General features: G+C 47.7%; 1 protein-coding gene across 8 annotated transcripts in view; it reads left to right on the forward strand.

Annotated features, from left to right (window-relative positions):
* The window catches only part of ZNF462 (zinc finger protein 462), a 119,413-nt gene that overhangs the window by 82,075 nt on the left and 21,726 nt on the right, over nt 1-15,612 (forward strand). For all 8 annotated transcript variants that reach the window (XR_014140101.1, XR_014140099.1, XR_014140100.1 and 5 more), the window contains 3 exons: nt 2,818-3,085; nt 5,018-5,154; nt 14,187-14,410. Coding sequence is in view for 5 of the 8 variants with exons in the window: in XM_081803319.1 (XP_081659445.1) it covers nt 2,818-3,085; nt 5,018-5,154; nt 14,187-14,410 (629 nt within the window). In the remaining 3 variants the exon portion in view is untranslated. The remainder of the gene's footprint in view (nt 1-2,817; nt 3,086-5,017; nt 5,155-14,186; nt 14,411-15,612) is intronic.

The following is a 15,612-nucleotide window of genomic DNA, read 5'->3' on the forward strand; positions in this document are numbered from 1 at the left end:
AAAGCATAGAGTTTTTTTCACTTTCTGTAAGCTCGGAATGAAGAAAATAGCCTTAATGATGATTTTTAACCTCCGTGACGTGTCCTTCACCACTAACAATCTGTTTGCCTTTCTAACCTGGGCACAAAAACGACCCTCTTCCTGTTCCTCAGGCTGTGCCTCGTGAACAAGCTAGAATGTTCTGTAGATTAGCAAGTGGGCTTTTTTAAGATCGGTGGAATCATACACGCTCACGTCTTTGTCACTTTAGTGCCCAAAGTGCTAAAATTGTACATTATTCACAAACTCCCAAGTGAGAGAGAATGAGAGACATAGTGTGTCTTGGCACCAGAGAAGAAAGTAAAGCTCTAAGAAGACCCAAACAGTTGTGAGCTGGGCATTATTACCAATGTACCGTAAGCGGTGGGATTTGCCTATTTTCGTAAATAAACCTGTCCGTCGGATTTTAACCAGGAAAAAAAAAAGGGGGGGAATTCATAACACGGTACATACAGCTGTCCCTTTTGCATTGCCATTTACGAGGGAAGGGCGCTGAGCCTCCCTTTCTTGGAAGGCTTTCCCTCACCACTTCTTGCATTTCTGTTTCTTCAAGTTTCATGTAACATATATATACCGAAGTTAAAATTTAGAATTCGTTTTTTGGGATGGATGGAATGAAATGCAATAGACCCTAGAGATAAGAAAAATGTGTTAAATCAAAGGAGACTCCCTTCCCTTGGAGGGAGTCTCCCTAAGAGATTAGTGCAGGTGTGAAGTTGGGGTGGGTGGAAGTTAGGGGAAGATGAATTCACCTGGCTTATGATCTGAGTCGGAACAACGGACTTCTTTGCAGGTTCTGCTGTAAAGGGGTTGAAGCTGTCGGGGGCCTGTGTCTGAGGTGACAGCCAGCCTCCATGCTAGCCTGCAGGACTCGCTGAGTTGGGTGCTGGGTCTTGGAGGGAGCTGCTTTCTGAGAAATGGACTGTTCCTTGGGATGTTCATTTTGGTCTCTGGGTAGATTTGTGGGCGGCCGAGAGCTCACAGGCAGCGGGACCCCGCCTTGGCCTTGTTGGTCCCAGGATTTCGATCCTGTAGAGTGAAGAGCGAACAAGAGGACAGGGGCTTGTCAGGGATGCTGACGGGGCAGTGCCCAACCCGCCGCTCAGGCCCATGTTAACAAGAGAGGCGGAGTGTGTTTTGTGCTTCCTCGTGTGTGTGTTTTAAGCAGAAACTAGTCTTGAGAGCTTAAATAGAAAACATCTTGAACAATCCATGCAATGGTAAACAAACCTGCTATTGAAAGGAAGAATGAGAAGTTGACAATTGCATTATTGTGATCCTGAGTGGGTTCATCAGCTAGGGTTGAGGAATAAAGAAACCAGAGATAAAAGACTTGAGTAAAATGAATTCGGTTGTGTCATTCCTTTCTTCCTTTGTCTCCAGTTTACACCTGGTAATGAACTCATGGAGGCTTGGAGGTATTGTTCAAGTTTCCTTTTGTTTTATTTTTGTGTGTGTGGCAGGTTTGTTTACAATTTCCAAAGGGGTTTTTTCTCCATCTTGAGGAATACAAATTGAAGAGGGGGAGGAGGAGAACAAGAAGGGAAGGTATTTTAGTATTTTGAAGACAGGAGGTGGCCTCACAATAAGGGAGGCTGCTCTGTTTTTGTTTTTCTTCTCAAAGAGGCCAACGGGATGGATGGTCCTGGTTTCATCAAATACGGGTTTTACAGAATTCCTCCGTGTCCTGCCTCGGGGAATCGTGCTTTGGAAAATTAAGTGTCCATCAAATCAGGAGGCTGGTACAGTTTCTATCCCCTTTCCCACCTTGCTTTTTGAAAGGCTTAAAAAAAAAAGAGCCCTTTGTTTTCAAGGAAAGTTACACTGAAATTCATCTGTGGGGTATTCAAAGACTTCATTTGCGTCATTCCTAGGCAGCTCTGGGTTGTGCAGGACAATGTTGCCGAAAGCGTAGCCTCAACATTCAAAGCAGCATGTTTGGAAAAGGGTCAAGATCTTTCTTTCTCCCTCTCTCTGATTTTTTAAAAAACCGAGATTTTCCCCCCTCCCATCTAGATCACATTTCTCCACCACATTTCTCCACTGAAGCTTCTCAGGGTTAAGATTTATGGCTGTCATTTCCGACATTTTCCTCCGAATTGCAAACTTTAAAATACCTTTTAGGGAAACTTATTTGGAATTTCATTTTAATGGGATTTATGAATAAATCTCCATCTTAATGCTGACTAAGCTTTAAACATCCATTCCAGGAGAACACTATTAGATCTTTATATTTTAAATTTTAAATCACTTGACTGTGAAGACATAAAACATTTTTGTATTTGTGAGTGCCATGTGTTCGAGCATTTCTGTTAAAGACCTTCTTTCTGGGGGGCGGGGGATTGGCTTGAATAATTCTGGGCTGCAGAGGAGGAGATATGACATCATCTGCTTTCCTTTCTCACATCGGTGCCTGTGTGCTTTCTGTGCGTTCATTTATCTCACCTACAGGGACGGGTGGGTACTCTGTGGCAGCCGTTTCCTCTAGACAACAGTTGACTTTCTTTCTTCCTTCACTTTGAAACCTTTCACCTCAGCGTTTTAGTTTTAAATGCCACGAGCCCTCAACGTCAGATGAAAAGAAGCGACACTTCCTTCCCACCTGCCCTTCCCCAGATCTGTGTGGTAGGATGTAAATGAAGATGAAAGGTGGATCGTAGTCATCATCTGTAGGGAAAAGAAAAACAACTACTCCAGACTAATGTCGGGGGGTTTTCAGGGGTCAAAGCTCCACTGTGGTTCTCTGTGTCCGGTGTCCTTGTCCCCGTCTGTCCGCAGACTCCTCCTACTCAGAACCTCCAGATGTTCAGCAGCAGTTGAACCACTATCAGTCGGCCGCGCTGGCGAGGAACAACAGCCGAGTCAGCCCCGTGCCCCTCTCCGGGGCCGCTGGGGGTGCCGAGCAGAAAACCGAGGCTGTTCTGCACTGCGAATTCTGTGAATTCTCCTCTGGCTACATCCAGAGCATCAGACGCCATTACAGGGACAAGCATGGCGGGAAGAAGCTCTTCAAGTGCAAAGACTGCTCCTTTTACACAGGCTTTAAGTAAGTGGCGTGAAGAACAGCCTGGAGAAACAAAGTGGCTGTGCCTGCCCCACCCCTCACCTCACGCTTCCCCGTGCTTTCCTACCGGGAGCGCAGGGAAGGCCCTGCCCGCGGGATCCTGCAGGGATGGGGTCCAGTCTTCACAAAAGGAGGCTAGTTCCAGAAGACTGCTTTGGGGTTTGTGGAAGGGGGCTTGGGGGCGAAGCGCTCGCTCTGTCAGAACAAACGAGTTTAAACGTCAGAGCGAATGGGCAGCCAAGGAGTGTGAGAGCGTGGTAAGGGATTTCTTGGGCCCAGTGCATGAAGCAATGAGTGGTTTTTTTCCCTTCGAAAGACTATCCTCCCTTTTTTGAATTTGTCTTTGGGGGAAAAAAAAATCTGTGTTTTTGAAAGCAAAGTCAAAGCCAAGAGAGAACATCCAGCAATTGTGATTTCCCTGCTACCCTTATAGAAAATTCCTATTTCTTAAGATCATATTGTTGAGAGACACCCAGAGAATCAAGACTCCAGCACTGTGAAGACTAGAACTGAACAATTGTAGAGAGATTGTTCCAATCCAGAAAAAGATAATCCAAAGCCACCTCTGCTCCTGTGTATAACAGAATCGGTGAGCTCAAAGAACAGAGTGCTTCCTATCATGTGCTCTAGACTCTTGTGATTTAATCTCATCCTGTGCAATGCTGTTTAGGTCGGTGGTTATGAGTGCAGAGTGTGGAGTCTGACTACCTGGGTTTGAATCCCAGCTTTGTCACGAACTGGCTGTGTGACTTTGGACAAGTCCCTAAGCTTCTCTGTGTCTCCTGGTCCTTATCTGCAAAATAAAGGTAGTAATACTACCTCACTTACAGGACTCTGAGGAGGAGTAAATGAACCAATATATCTAGAGTGCTCAGAATAGTGCCTGGCGCAAAGGAAGTACTAATTAGTATTACAGTATCATTGAAAGCTATTATAATAATGTAATATTAGATGGCTCTATTACAGGTGTAAAGCTATCATTATCTCTTCCTGTTGCTGTTAGGCCCTGAGCCTTAGGCCACTCTAGTACTTCAAGACAGACTCCACGCAGCCAGGCTGGCAAAAGTAGGCTTCATGGCCAACAGAAAACAATCGGAAGAAGAACAAGGTTCTTTTCCACCCACACCTTAGTTGCTGGGATTCGATGGGAAATGTGTTACTTCTCTGACTATTAATATTAATTTGGTTCAGTTGTTTCTCAGATAAATACGTATGTGACCTTAGAACTGAGAAGAGGCTGAAGACCCAGATAACAAGGGCCCACTGACAGGTGTACATGTCTCCCCGGAGAGAAGCACTTGAGTTAATAAGAAGGGGACCTTGCCTATTAGACTCTTGGTTTCATCCATTTTTATGAGACACTGAAGGCTTTGTAAATGATGAAGTTTTGAAAAGGATGGAGGGGTAGACAACAATAATCGCTTTCCTCCTTCAAGCTGGTACAACAGCTTTGAGTTTAGTTTACCTGATCGTCGGCCGCCATGACGTCCCAGCCAACTTGCCCTCAGAGTCCCATAGGCAGCTGGGAAATGAACCTGACTCCAGTCCCTCTCCTTCCAAGCACAATGAGAAAGAGGTTCTCGTGGGGATTTTGGCTTTATGCTTTTAATAGGCAGCTTCTCATCTTCAAGAATAAAGTGTTTGGGGAAGTCCATTTCTTTTCAGAGTAAGCCCTGACCCCGGCCAAGTGGCAGAAATTTTCAAAGAGGAAGTTAGCACTGCATGACAAAGTCCAGTTAGTGGATGAGTGACCAAGGAGCTTGTGGTCAGCAAACATGATGAACAACTGTGCTTTGGGCCCTCAAGCAGGGGCGTCACACACAGAAGCCCCGTAGTGAGGTAGCCAGCAGGGGATGTGTGAGCGACATGATCCCTTGTCACACTCATCACCTCTCTCCCCCACCTCTCTCCCAGATCTGCTTTTACTATGCACGTGGAAGCCGGGCATTCGGCGGTTCCCGAGGAGGGCCCCAAAGATCTTCGCTGTCCTCTCTGCCTCTATCACACCAAATACAAACGCAACATGATTGACCACATCGTGCTGCACCGAGGTAACCTTCCTAAATGTGGTTTTCTTGGGGCAGAGGGCTGCGGGTGGCATTTCAAGGACTCCCCTCTCGAAGTGGCCACTTTGCCCTGGTCCCTGGTTCCTCAGCTTCTGTCCAGGCAGGAAATCACAGTGAATGACCACAGTGATGACAGCCCACGATAAAAACCCCTTCCTGCCACAAGATCTGCTCCACGTGGAGGGAGGCAAAGGTGATGGGTTTAGCAGTGGACACTTCTCTGGGGCTTCCCAGCGTGAGGGATTTTCACATTCTGATTCCTCTGCCCTCACCGCCTTGCTAAGGAAGGAGCGAATGAGACACAGAACGGGCGGGTGAGGACTCATCATAAAATGTCAGGAGCTATCTGATTGCAAGCAATTCGTTGGAGGGAGACCAAAATGATGATTTCCAAAGCAGAGCGTGGAGTTTCCCATGAAATGGTTGGAGAGAGAAAAATTCTTAAAAATAAAAGTGGTCCAATAGGTATTAGACATCCCAGAGGTTTCAGATTTAAGTTCTGGTTTTAAAGCCTCCTGTATTGACCTGCTCTCCCATCTGTAAGAAGAGAGGACGTGAGCCTATGAAACAATGCGCCAAGTAGCTGGTCTGGTGCGTTCCCTGGTGGATGCACACTGGGTGTCGTGTACATGTGGCTTCCTGTTGATAAACAGGGATGGTTCTTTCAAGTCCTCTTTGGTTTTTCTTTCAGTTGAGTTTACTCTTGGCCAATTAAAACACTGTTAAACAACAGGCTTCCTCTGCATTGGAAGGAAAAATATGTTTATGTAAAAACTTTGTCCAAAGAAGATTCGAGCCAGAGGTAGATGGAAAAAGGATGACCAGAATCCTGGTTGCCAGTCTCTCGTGCTGTTTCCGTCCACTGATCTTTCATCTTTCCTCCGTGCCTTCCCTCCCTCCTCGTCCCCCTCTTCGTTCCTGTCTTCCTCCCTCGGCCTCTAACCCTAGGACGCTTTTCCGTCTTCGCCACGTGGGCCTCAGAAACAGTGAGTGTGTCTTCTGCTGTCCTGCTGAGAGAGGTCACTCACCCTGACATGCTGGATATTTTTGGAGCATTTTCAAAAGTTTCCAGCATGTCCCCAGTGCCACAGTCTCGGGCCATTGCATTTTGTGACCATTTGCCCATCTCTGCTGCACACCCCGTGGAAGGCCCCGCTTAGCACCCTCAGATTTCCTTCCTCCCCAGGCCGCTCTGAGGAGACGTGAGGTCGCTGCTGGCTGGGACATCCGCCTGCGAGCTGAGAGAAGCAGCATCGGAACGTGGAGGCAGGAATTCTTGGCCAGAGTGGTGCCACCCAGTGTTTCACCTCAGTCACCTGGCTTCTGGTCCCCCAGCCCATGTGTGGTGGTGGCTCTGTGCCCCCCTCACAGGGTGGGGAGGGGCCATGAGTGGTGTTGCCGCTGAGCAGACAGAAACGATGAGAGACCTCACTTCTGTGGTCGATGCCCTCCGGCTTCCCATGCTGCTGCCTGGTGGGCTCAGAGCTTCAGTGTCTAATGCGCTCAATGATTTTCCTTCCCTGAGCTGAGGCTTCAGGAAAGGGATGGGGACACCGAGAAAGAGTAAAGCTAAAGCTGAGAAAGGCCCTTGGAGTGCTACACTTGACACGAAGTCACTCCTATCCAACAACCTCCTAAGGGCTAGGATTACTACCTGTGTTCCTGCTTCACGTGCGTGAAACGTGAAACTGAGAAAAACTGCTTTTTCTTTGATTTGGTGTAGTTATTTTGTGGTCATCTCACAAAGGATTTAAGCTATCTTAAAGATATTTGTGCAGAACCGTAGGATTAAAACAAATGGGAAATTGGGGCAAATGCAGAATAAGGAGAAACCAGTTGCAGGTGCCCTGGAGGTACAGAGACGTTCACCAAGAAGTTGGTGTCCAGTGAACGCCGTGGGGTGCTGTGCACCTGGAAGCCGCGGGCTGTGGGTCTGGCCCTGAGATCCCGGCCTCCCGCGGGACAGAAGAAAACAGAATCCGTTGGATTTCAAGTGTTTGTTAGACTTTTGAAATTGCATTCAGGAGATTTTCAGGAATCCTAGACACCGAAACCTGAGAGGAATTGCTCCAGTGGGGTCTCCGAAGGGGGGACCGTGTACGATCCGGTGTGTATTATGCCCACCACAAATGCAGTGCGAAGGCCCACAGGGACGATGAGAGCTGGCCAGCGGAACCAGACTGGCCCGAGTGCTCACAGTGCTGTGAGTGAGTCAACTCCGGGCCTCTGATCCCGTGACCCATCCATCATACTGCCCGTCACCGGTTACTTACAGTCTCTGCTGTGTATTTGTAGAGGTCATTTATGTTAAACGAGCCATCTAAATATCGTCCTTACCGGGGTTGGAAAGTGCACGATCTGGAACGAAGGGACGTTTGAGGATCGGCAGTAATAATGACAACATTAACAACAACAAATTACTGTCACTGAGTGTTGACGAGGACAGGTGCTGTACTAAGTGAGTCCAACATGTCATTTTATGGAACTCTCACAAAACCCTATATGGTGTGGGTATTACTGTTATCCCCCGAGAACAAGGGTAAAAGGTTCAGAGAGACTGAGTGTGACCCAAGATCCAAATGACCAGTAAGTGACCCAGCTGGGTCTGAACCCAGGCTTGTCTGCCCCACAGCCCATGCCTGTAGCCACCAGGCATCACTGTCTCTCCCCTGGGAGAGTGGCTGATGTCACCGTGTTGAGTGTTCTCGTGGTGTGGGCAGCTGCGTCTGAGGACGGAATCACCTGTGGGGCTGGAGGTCAGAGCTGAGGGCCACGGAACCGCAGATGGCAGGGTGTCTCAGGACAGCCGTGTCTGCCATCTGCGTCCTGGCCTGGCTTTGGTGTCCATCTCAACCCAAAATGGCATCTCAGTGGGAAGCTGGTCTTGACAAGTCAGGAGACAGGGCTGGGTGTCTGCCTTGCAATTTCGAGTCGGGGCTGATCTCAAAGTAACAAGACGTGACTCTTCCTGCACCTGGGCTCTCCTTGCTCTGGGGATGAGTAAACATCGTTGGTCTCTGGGGCCTGCAGTAAGAGAGCTTTCTGAGGCCTTGGGTAATTAAAATACTTGGGATGAAAGGGAAGAAGAAGAACTTCTGAACTGGCCCTGAGACTGAGATACTGCTGGCAAGAATAGTTGCCTTCGCTTTTTATCCCAACAGAACGATATATTTAAATAGGGAGGAACGGGAGGAGAATTCATTTCACTCATGGGAAATCTGAATGAGAAATGGTCGTGGGTTTATGTGGGTTGTGGCAAAAGAGCATACTGTGTGTCCATGCCTGCAGCAAGCATTCATTACTTGCTTGTGCCGCACTCTGCTGGGTTCTTGGGCAAGATGAAGTATATAGAAGACCCAGGACCTGCCCTCCTCAAGGAGATGAAGCATGTGCGTGAGTCTACGTAAGGTAGCGAGTGATGGGTATCTAGGGGTTTCACGGTGGCAGGTGTATTTGTGTTTGGGGTAGAGAAAGGTGGTGGGGGGGTGGCTTTCAAACTGAGCCAGGATGACATTTCAGCAGGCAAAGATGATTGAAGGTGGGGTATATTAGTTAGCTGGGTAGCTTAAAACAACAATGTACTGTCACTGCTCTGGGGCCTAGAAGTCTGATATCAAGGTGACAGCAGGGCCGTGCTCCTTCTGAAGGCTCTAGACAAGAATCCTTCCGTGGCCCTCCCTTGCTTCTGGTGGTTCCTGACATCCTGGCCTTGGAGCTGCGTCATTCCGGTCTCTGCATCTGTCCACACATGGCCGTCTTCCCTGTGTGTGTCTTCTCCGTGTCCTCTCCTCTTCTAAGAACACTACTCATTGAATTTAGGGCCCACCCCAAACCACTGTGACCTCATCCTGACTAGTTACATCTGCAAAGACCTTATGTCCCAATAAGGTTCCATTTTGAGGTTCTAGGTGCACATAAATTTCTGGGGGACACTATTGGACCCCCTACATGGCGGGGAGGAAAAATTTAAATCAGTCAGGTAGGTGGGAGCAAGATGTGTTGACAGTGTATTCAGGTGTTCTGAGGGGGGCTGAAGGGAACAGGGGACAAGGCTGGTAAGGTGTGTTCCGGCCAAATTAGGTAGGGCTTGGATACCAGTGTAGGAGTTCGAACTTTACTCAGTAGGCAGATGGGAAACCAGGGTACCTGCTGAATACCAACTTAGCAAAGATTGAAGCCAAGGATTGGTAGACCCAATTCTTTGAGAAACTTAGGTCAGATCAACATTTGGTGAGATTGGCCATGATTGGACCAGTTTGGAAAGGGAAAAATTAAGCCCTGAGATTTTTGTTTGCTGGAGAAGTTTGGAGGTAGGACTTTTGGTGGGTTTTCATTCAATGCAACAAATATTTATTGAACATTCACTATAATGCTAGCATTGTTTTAAGCTCTAGGGGTACAGCCATGAAGAGTCAGGCAAGATCTGTGCACTGAAGGAACTTGAACTTGATAGGAAGGGAGACCGTGAACAGGGAATAGTTTCATGAGTACATTTCCACTGAGTTTGTCAGTTTATCATCATCATTGGAAGCATGATGCCTCGTGCACAGACAGCTTTGCCTGTATGTACCTTACACACCTGTCGTGCACCTGGAAAATTGGGTACAGATTGAATTACAGGGATGAAACACAGTTTTGCCAGATATTTCTATTTATAATTCTGGAACTGTGTAATCTCCGATTCTGGTCTCCAGTTGGCATATTAACTTAAAGCTTCTGCTTCCGAGCCCATAACCCCAATACATGGGCAAACACTGAATTTAACTGAATCCTGCTGGTGGGCATCTTTTGGGAACAAAACTAATCTCCCTTAATTTACCTGATGGGTATCGTTTTTCTTATTGGAAAAAAAAAAAAAACTGCAGTGAGATTGCCAGTCTTTCATTTTATTCAGTGAAATTACACATTCCCTTCCATCCCCACCAAATACTTCTGCCGGTTAGAATGAGAGGTGTGGTTCTTTGGTGCTCAGCTTTCTCTGGCTTGACGGTGGCAGCCTGGCTAGCATCAGGATTAATAACGTCTTACCAGGAGCTGTTGTCCTTACGTTTATGTGTGCCTGTTTATGGTCATGTTTTAGAATAGTTGTTCTTTAGGAACTACTGTTATCTTCTTAATGGCTTTCTAGTTCTCAGCTTTTGTCACCCATTTGGCCGAGAGTAACGGGTGGGGCTTTGGTTTGGCCCAAAGAGGGTCTCAGGCCTGGAGCAGGATCATTTGCATACGGAGTTTGTTGGCGTGAATGACTTCCAGACCTCTCCCTGCTTCGTTCAGACTTGGCACGTTGCGGGGAGGAAACCCAAGTGTGTTGTGGTCTGCCTTTCAGGAAGAATTTTTACTTGGTGACTCTGGACTCCACAGTGATGTGGTTTTTCTCTGTTTTGAGCAGAAGTGACCCTCCGCCCTCCTGGTAGTTGCAGTTTGGCAGATTTTTCCACTGAGCATCTCGGGAGTTCGACAGCACGCCCTTGTAGGCTCTCTAGCACCTCAGTTCCCACAGGCTTCCGCGGGGCTTTCCCCCTGGGTTTCACGTCCAGCTGCAGCACCAAGCGGCTTTTGAGTAGGAAGAGATGAGAGACACAATCTATCTTGTAGTCAAACTGGTGAAGTCATAATATTTTTGCAGCCAGCTCTGGAAGCTGAGTCACAATGAGTGTGATTCAAGCCTTGATTTCTTACCCAAGGTAATTTTGAGAGGTGTGAAGTCAAGAAAGACCCACAGTTGTCGCTGCCTCCATAGAGAAAAAAAGTCCTGAGCCCTGGGCTTCTGTAGCCAAGACAGGGCTCCGTCCATACCTGGAAACATTCCAGTCTCTAACTTTATGTCCTTGACTTGCCTCAATAATGAATAACCTCATTCAGAAAACCCTGTCAGTGATTTGCCCACCTTTCCAAGTCTCTCTTGTTTTTTTTTTTATCTTGGTTGTGTTAGCCATGTGTTTAGAAAGGAGAAAAATTAACTTTTTTTCCCTAAAATGAAGATCTTAGTCAAAATCCACATAGCCCAGAGACTGGGAATGTTGGTGATGTCTTCGTTTGGAAATGGGAAGAAGTCTGATGTTCCAGAGTGAGTAAGTAAGCAGGAAATTACCTCTTATCTGATTGAGAAGATACTCGAAAGAAGTCAGAGAGAAATGGTTGCCTTAGACACTCCCGTAGCTTTGGTACTCTTTGGTACTCTTAAACGATTAGGAATCAAAGGCGCATAAATAAACAGCGTGCAGATCGGATGTTCCAAGAGAGTTCTTTTCGGGGGTGAAGGAGGAGGGCCCTGGCACAGGTCAGGCGGGGGACCTGTGCTCCCAGGTCACAACTTTGTTCTGAACCAGAGGCGTGACTTTGAGGACGAGTCCAACAGGCCAGTCCTCAGCTTCCACACCAGTAAACTACAGGTAATAAAACCGACTTTGCAGAGTGTTTCGAGAATAAAAAGTTAACCGTGAGGGTAGAATGCCTAACAGGGCTTGAAACAGTGAGCTCCAGGCAAATCGCCATGGTCATTTCCATGAATTATTATTATTTAAACTCCAGAGTATTTTGAGTGCTCCTGACTTTGTGTAAAATTCACTTAGACACACATAGTGAAATGGGAAACTGCAAAGAAAACTAACCAAGGTGGTAGAGGAATTGAAAGGGAGGCCTATAAAAAAAAAAAAACCCCAGTCTGAAAGAAGTGATTCTTTACGGGGAGAAGTGAAGACAGGAGGCTGCTTGCATGGCTGTCTCCAAGGTGTTGGAGGCATCGTCCCAGGGACTGTTATCCAGCTGTGGTCCATCTCCACGGAGGTCAGCAGACCCAGAGCGCACAGCACGGGCCAGAGACAGAGCGTGCACGAGGCAGAAATGACACAATCCAAAGCAGGAGCCAACACAGAGCAAAGGAGGGGTGCAGTCTCAGGGAAGGTGCCAGAAAAGTTCGTGTCAGCCCAGCCCGTGAGCTCCTCAGGCATGGGGCTGGTCCCAGGGGTTCAGCCTGCTCCCCTGTCTTGTGCCGTGGGCGCCGGCTTGCACGCGTGTCTTACCCAGAACGGCTGTGGGGGTAATGCTGGGCACTTGGTGTGGAGCAGTGGTTATCGGCCAGAGTCAGGGTGCATTTGTCTGGAGGCATTTTTGGTTGTCACCCCTGGGGAAGCGGGGTGCCATGGCAGATGGTCGATAGAGGCCAGGGATCTTCATAAACATCCTACAGTGCAGAGTACAGCCCCCAGAGTCAAGCCTTATCTGGCCTCAGAATGTAAATAGAGCTACTGTTGAGAAACCCCGGGCTGGAGGAGTTGAACGGCGTAGCATGGGCTTTCTTAAGGCTCCGGCTGGCTTCTGCCAAAGCATTTTTTTCCTCCGATTACACCAAACCATAGAACTGAATGGTTAGAAGACTGTTAAACATTTGCTATTCTAAGAAAATGTGTGGATTACATTATAATCATGTGTTTCTTAGCTGTCTGCTCTACTTTGGTTTAAAAATATTTATATTTCTAAATAAGCGACTGACTCTTTGTATAGGGAAAATAACATATGCATTAGAGCTCCGGGGAGTACGTAGCAGACATCACCTTCCACGCTCCCTCGGGCCAGCTTCTTGCGGGCCAGTTAATCGCCGTATTCAAGGACTCCCTCGGCAGGGACTGCCCTGCGGTGAGAACGGGGTGGCTGAGGCTACAGCATGGCTTTGGGTGGGGAGAATTCTCCAGGGGCCAACCCTGGCCAACAGCAAAGGGAGGGCTCGCAGGGAGCACCGCATCAGTGCACAAAACACTGATGTCTGGAAACGGTGCTACTCAGTGACTCCGAGACTAAATCACGCTTTCTTGACTTAATAATACATTGCTGTTTCTAAATAATATAAGTATATGTTGTGTGCGTCCATTTGTAAACTTCCAGAGTCTTCCGAAATCCAGACACAGCATGAAAACACACGCTATATTTGATCCTTGCATAAATAGCACAGATTTTAATTTTATCCCAGTTATGGATATCTGGCGCATGCGCCGATACTCTGGGCAGACTGGTGTGAAATTTAATTTGAGCAGTTAAACACAAGGGTGAGAGAGTGCAAAATAAACAAGCACACGCATTTCCAGCCCTACAGCATTTGGTATGTTAATGGGAAAAGCACCCAAATCCTCTCTCTTATTTTTTTCCCTTGTGACAATCAGATTACAGATTGTCTGAAAAGGCACAAATCCTCCCTATCTCCCACGCCACCCCCATCTCTCCCTCTACCCCCATCTCTCCCTCCACCCCCCGAATGTTGCCCGCAGCCATTTCATTTGTGAGCTTCTCCTACTAGAGCTGGAATTTCAGGGAATGAAAACATACAGGTCCTTTGCTTTCAGATTTGTTATTAGAGATTCCCTTGGTTTCAGGAAAAGGAAAACCGTCTCCTTGAGAACATCTCGGAAGGGGAAACAGGAGTGGAACTGGCAACAGTGGGACATGAAGGGTTTGCTTTGTGACAGGCAGGGATGCAGATCGCAGCAGGGCCAATTACAACGTCTGTGAGCTTTGGAAAGTTATTAAGAGCCCCGTTCCTTGCTTTACTGATCTGTGAAAACAGGAATACCTCCAGCCTAAGAGGGTTGCCAGGAAGGTGCATTGTCGGGGCACACAGGTGCTTGGGAACTGTCCGGTCCCTTTCTACTTAGGGATGTCTTCTAGGTCCAGCCCAGCTAGCACCTAGTGAGGAAGTGGGAGGTGCTAATAGTTATCATTACTGTGGATAAACCGTGGCCGCCTCCATTCAGGAATGAGCAAGCACCTTTCAGCCTGCCCACCTCGCTGTAAAGATCACCCTGGGGATTAAGTGCACCAAGGGCTGGTGGTCTTACGAACACTTACCTGGGCCAGAGGAAGATGCCGTTTGGGGAACGGAGGGCGGGGCGGCGTGCATGTGAGTTCCCGGACACGGGCCCGTGAGAGGTAGCAAAACCGGCTGAGTTTCTTCCTGTATTCCAAAGAGAACGCGTGCGGACCATCAGTAAAAATTTCCATCTTTCCAATTCAATTTGTTTCCACAGAAGAGCGAGTTGTCCCCATCGAAGTGTGCCGTTCCAAACTGTCCAAATACTTGCAGGGAGTAGTTTTCCGCTGCGATAAGTGTACCTTCACCTGCTCCAGTGACGAGAGCCTCCAGCAGCACATAGAAAAGCACAATGAACTAAAACCTTACAAATGCCAGCTCTGCTATTACGAAGCCAAGCACACGGAGGAACTGGACAGCCACCTTCGGGACGAGCATAAGGTACCTGCCCGTCTTCCTGCCCCCGACCCTCGGCAGCCCTGTGGGGACGGGCCTGGCGGGGAGCCAGAGCTCAGGGTGGGCGAGGCAGGCCCGCGGGCTGAATGTTGCAAGGGCGCTTCCGATGAAAGGAAGGAGGTCATTTTAGAAAAACTGGAACACAGAGATGGGGATAAGGAAAATCCCCCCTCATGCTGCCACCCAGGTCCACCTGCTTAGCGTTTGTTCTCTCTTCCCTGCCCATTTTCCCTTGTTTTACGTAAGTCTGGTGATACCACACGTGAACTAGCGTGTCACCCTTTAAAAAAAATTTTTTTTTTTACTTAACAACCTAACAGGAATATTTTTCCTGTTAAAATAATATTTTTTAAAATGTTATTTTAAATGTATCGTCACAGAAATTGACCAACTTTTTCTGTAAAGAACCAGAGAGTCAGTGTTTTAGGCTTTGCAGGCCAGAGGGCCTCACGGTAACCACTCAACTCTGCCCCTTGTAGCAAGAAAGCAGCTTACAGACAAGACAAATGAACAGGCATGGCTGTGTCTCCGCGACCCTTTATTTACGGAAGTAGGCGGCAGGCTGAGGGCCCGAAGTGGCTGGTCCCTGTCCTGATGGCCAGCCACCTTGTCCCTCAACCATGTAGGTCGTTTCCAGTATTCTTGCTAACTACAGAGATTTTCCAAAGCCTTGCTATTTGTGTCTAAACACTATAAGGGCTGTAAAAGACGTGTTTTGTTTAGGGAGGAGGATTGATAAAGAATAGATCAGTACCAGACCTAAAATCAAGGGTTTGTGGAAAAAACTTCTCTTCCAAAGGTCTGCTGATCAGAAGGCAGAATCCTACAGGGCAGCTTCAGAGGGCTTATGTGGCACATGGGGGAATTGAGGTGCTTGCTTCTGGTTTTGTGGATTGCCCAGAGTGCAGAGGAACTACAATTTGTATTTGTTTCTTGAAAAAGAAGCCCATTGAAATGTTTTCTAATTAACCCCAAAATATTGAGGGAGTGTTTACTTAAGGCACAATGAGATCGTTTCCTTTTTCTTTGCTCTGTGTCCTCCTCTTTTCTGGCCTTGCCAAACCCCAAGTTATCAAGACTTTAGTCCAAATCATCTGCGCCAAAGGGTTAGAACTTCTCTTCGGGGTGGGAAGAGAGAGAGAGAGAGAGAAGGCTGAGCTCCATCACCCATCCACAGTGAAAGGGTT

The sequence above is a fragment of the Leptonychotes weddellii genome, chromosome 14, assembly GCF_054177405.1.
Source record: "Leptonychotes weddellii isolate Sample4059 chromosome 14, ASM5417740v2, whole genome shotgun sequence".
Classification (NCBI taxonomy): Eukaryota; Metazoa; Chordata; class Mammalia; order Carnivora; family Phocidae; genus Leptonychotes; species Leptonychotes weddellii.